The sequence below is a fragment of the Adiantum capillus-veneris genome, chromosome 26, assembly GCF_014529385.1.
Source record: "Adiantum capillus-veneris isolate H3 chromosome 26, ASM1452938v2, whole genome shotgun sequence".
In the NCBI taxonomy this organism is placed as follows: Eukaryota; Viridiplantae; Streptophyta; class Polypodiopsida; order Polypodiales; family Pteridaceae; genus Adiantum; species Adiantum capillus-veneris.
In genome coordinates this window covers 6747087-6750899 of record NC_140956.1, presented here as the reverse complement: position 1 = coordinate 6750899, position 3813 = coordinate 6747087, and the positions used below count along the sequence as shown (strand labels likewise).

The window sequence follows — 3813 nt, the reverse complement described above, 5'->3', positions numbered from 1 at the left end:
GAGGCCGTGCCTCTTAAACGTGGGGAAAAAGATGTTGTTTTTGGATCCTTAATATGTGAAAGGGGTTTTCTTCTCTTATAATGTAGGATCTAGAGTTCATAGAACCTTTAACCTCATCGACCTGGCTTGTGGCGTAGGGTCTTGCAACTACGAACACAACAAGTGAAAGTCTTCTTCTCTTTCGTTGCTCGTATCCTTGCTTCACATTATCGGAGTAGGGTGTCATCAACGAATTTAGAGGATAAAGAAGGCTATCTTCCAAGTCGCCCCAATCTTTTAGGACGAGGATCTTACAGTTGGTATCAGAGCCAAGGATAAACAGAGGTTAACCCAACGTTAAGAGGGGAATGTAGGGGAAGAATGCGTTTTTTTTCCCACTATTGTTGCTTTTGTTTCTAAATTACTCGATTAAATTGATCTTATATTCTTCCGTATTTGTATATATAACACGTTTCAGGATCAGCATGAGGCATACATGCGGTTTCAGGTATTCAACATCATGTACATGTCTGCGTACCAATCAAACAACTACAATTTTTGGGCATCCGTCATGAGGATCCTTGAGATATCGACCACTCCGCCACATTTTCGAACCCAGCGAGGATGGTCTCGAGCCTGGTGGTCTCGAGGGAGTACTTTTACCATCAGGGTTGGAAGCTTAGGGAATTTGAATAATGATCTTCGCCGCATCAAATGGTGCGAGGAGCTAAGGCTGGTCCATTACTATACCTTTTGGCCAACCAATGTCAAAACAATGACAGTAGATGGAAGCGTCAACCTCAATCGATGGGTCTATGACAAGGTCATTGCGGTCGTTCCAAAAGACCGAGTGGTTGTTATGGAGAGAACTAGCCACTTCTTGGGCAAGGGATGGACAACAGGATTACCACAATTACCCGCCACTTATCGATTATTAGCCCCTATAGAAAATCCTCCGCGCTTCTTCCTAAAGAGTACCCAAGAATATCACGGCTTCAAATATACACTTGAGGATTAGGGTTACTATAACATTTTGTAATAAGGCCATTTGTATTCTTACATCAATAGAAGACGTTGATTTTTTTTGGAAAAGAAACTGACTCTTGATAAATAATTTACTCTTGAGCTTAATTGAGATTTGGTGATCCCTATATGCTTCATGTTAGTAATTGATGCAACTAGTGCTGTGGGGACAAAAAGCCTATTAATGCATATGTGTTGCAAATAATAAATTTAGTTGTTTTGTTCAAAAGAATTGATTGACTGGTCAAGTCATTGACTAATTGTTGGTGAAAAAACATGACTGGTTAAGTCATGTGATTGGATAAGTCACGTGTTTGAGTTTGATGGACTGGGTAAGTCATGATTAATTGAATCATGTGTTGAACTCTAAAGGACTAGATAAGCCCAATAATTTCATGACTTAAGCTATTATAAGCATTGGTGTTAAAAATTTGCAGGAGAATCCTCGAATTACTCCTATAGTAGAGAATCCTCGGAACGATGCTTTATACACAGAAGTTCAAGGGAAGAAATTGTTGCTCAAACAAATGCAACCACCTTCTTTTAAGGGTGAAGGCGCCAATGTGGAAAAGGATACGAAAGTCTGGGTTGAAGCTATCGACGATTATTTCTCAGCTACCAAGACTGCACCTACAAACCAAGCAATGCTGGGGATGTTTCGCCTTACGGGTGAAGCTAAATTATGGTGGAAACAACATTGCCGTGACATGGGAGTGTTAAAAAATTCCCAGAATTGGAGGGAAATCAAGCAAGCAGTGAAGGAAAGATACTTACCCCCTACTCATGAAGCGTTAAAGATGAACGAGTTCTTTAGCTTGAAGCAACACAGCCTATCCCTGGAAGAGTATTACTCAAAGTTCATAAATCTTAAGCGTTATGCACCACCAATGACGATAGAGCAACAAGTAGCTCAGTTTTGCCAAGGTTTAAGAGAACCAATTAGCTCACGACTGGAAGCCATGAAACCTACCACTGTGCAAGATGATTTATTGCGAGCCAAACCTTTGATGAAGGAGCAAGGCATAAGGAGGAGAGTTGAATAGAATCAGAGTTTTAATGGTGGTAGATGACCAGTAAGATTTCCCAATAATGACAAGCAACCACAAAGAGCCTATGCTGCAAATGTGCAAAACTCTGCAAGGTTGGATGTTCGATGCTTTGAGTGTGGAGAACTGGGACATTACCAGAACAGATGTCCACACTTATCTAACAGAGCTCAGCAATAGCAAAGTAGGCAGACCGAAGACACCACCCTATTGGAAACAACACTAGACGAGGTGGTGGACGTGGATGAGGGCGAGGAAGAGCAACAAGGGCATTTGGAAGAGGTCAAGGTAGGAATGCACATGCATGTGTAATCATAGGAGAACGTACCATTGGTGAAGAAGAAGAAAGAGCGACTATCTATACAGCTATTGACAACCCTGGAGCTCAACGGAAATTCGTTGTTATTCAGACCCCAACCACTCATCAAGGTAAATCTTTTAACCTTCTCATCGATTGTGGCAGTACCCATTCTTTTCTATCCCCAAAATGTTTACGAAAGTTGAACCTAAACAAAAAACAAGCTAAACCTATGACAATAGAATTGGCTAATGGGGAAAACCATAGTATCTCGACATATTGTGGGAATCCTTGATTTTGAACTAGGAGGGCACACTACTTCAGCTTTCTTTAGAACCCTACCAGTTGGAATGTACGATGGGATTCTTGGAATGGATTGGTTATCTAAGAATCGGGCTAGCATCCATTGTGGTCAAGGTAGTTTGAGCTTTAGAGATAGTCAAGCAAGGCAAGTCAAAGTGCAAAGGGAAAAGTGGGAGCCCAAAGATTCAATTAGTAAAGGCAAACCGTCTACTCAAAGGTATGAGAGCTGGTCAACAAGTATTTGTGGTCATAAGATCGATCCAAATTCAAGTGATACAAAACCATCGTGGCTTCATGAATATTCAGATGTTTTTCTTGAAGACCTTACCTCCCTTCCTTCAACCCAAGAAATTGACCATGAGATAGAGATTCTCCCAGAAAGTGAGCCCGTGTCAAAGAGACCTTACAAAATGGCCTTACCTGAGGAAATTGAACTGAACGAGCAGCTTTGTCAACTTATAGAATAGGGATTTATTAGACCAAGCAAATTTAGTTGGGGAGCGCCGGTACTTTTTCAAAAAAAGAAAGATGGGACTTTACAACTCTGCATTGATTACAGAGGACTAAACTAGGTGAAAATTAAGAACAACTATCCTATACCATGAATCGATGAATTGCTGGATAGTCTACATGGTTCTAAGATCTTCTCAAAGGTAGATCTAAGATCTGGTTACTATCAAATCAGAATAAAGGAATCAGATATTCTGAAGATAGCTTTCAATACCCGTTATGGCCATCTTGAATTTATAGTAATGTCATATGGTCTGACTAATGCTCCAGCTACATCGAATAGATTGATGTAGGATATCTTCAGGCCTTACCTAGACAATTTTGTCCTTGTCTTCTTTGATGATATTCTAATCTACTCAAAAGATGAACAAGAACATGAAGCTCACCTAAGGAAGGTGTTATACATTCTTCGACAACATAAGCTATACACAAAGATGAGCAAGAGTTCATTCTTCTCTCCAAGGATCGAATACTTGGGATTTATTATTTCACAAGAAGGAATTTCAGTAGACCCCGCTAAAGTTCAAGACATTGTTGAATGGCCTCGGCCAACTAATGTAAGTGAGCTTAGAGGATTCTTGGGAATCACAGGCTGGTATAGAGTCTTTATAAAATATTATGCAGTAATCACCGCACCCTTGACAGACCTCTTGA

At 40.4% G+C, this 3813-nt stretch overlaps 1 protein-coding gene across 1 annotated transcript; it reads left to right on the top strand.

Annotated features, from left to right (window-relative positions):
* The first annotated feature begins 475 nt into the window (after positions 1-475).
* LOC147422942 (uncharacterized) lies at positions 476-997 on the top strand. Its single transcript, XM_086500928.1, has one exon. It carries the CDS (start codon positions 476-478, stop codon positions 995-997), a length of 522 nt encoding a protein of 173 aa, XP_086357054.1.
* The last annotated feature ends 2816 nt before the right edge of the window (positions 998-3813 follow it).

What these genes read in the sequence shown, in the direction of transcription:
- LOC147422942 (XM_086500928.1), top strand. Translation starts at nt 476, where the DNA reads ATGCGGTTTCAGGTATTCAACATCATGTACATGTCTGCGTACCAATCA.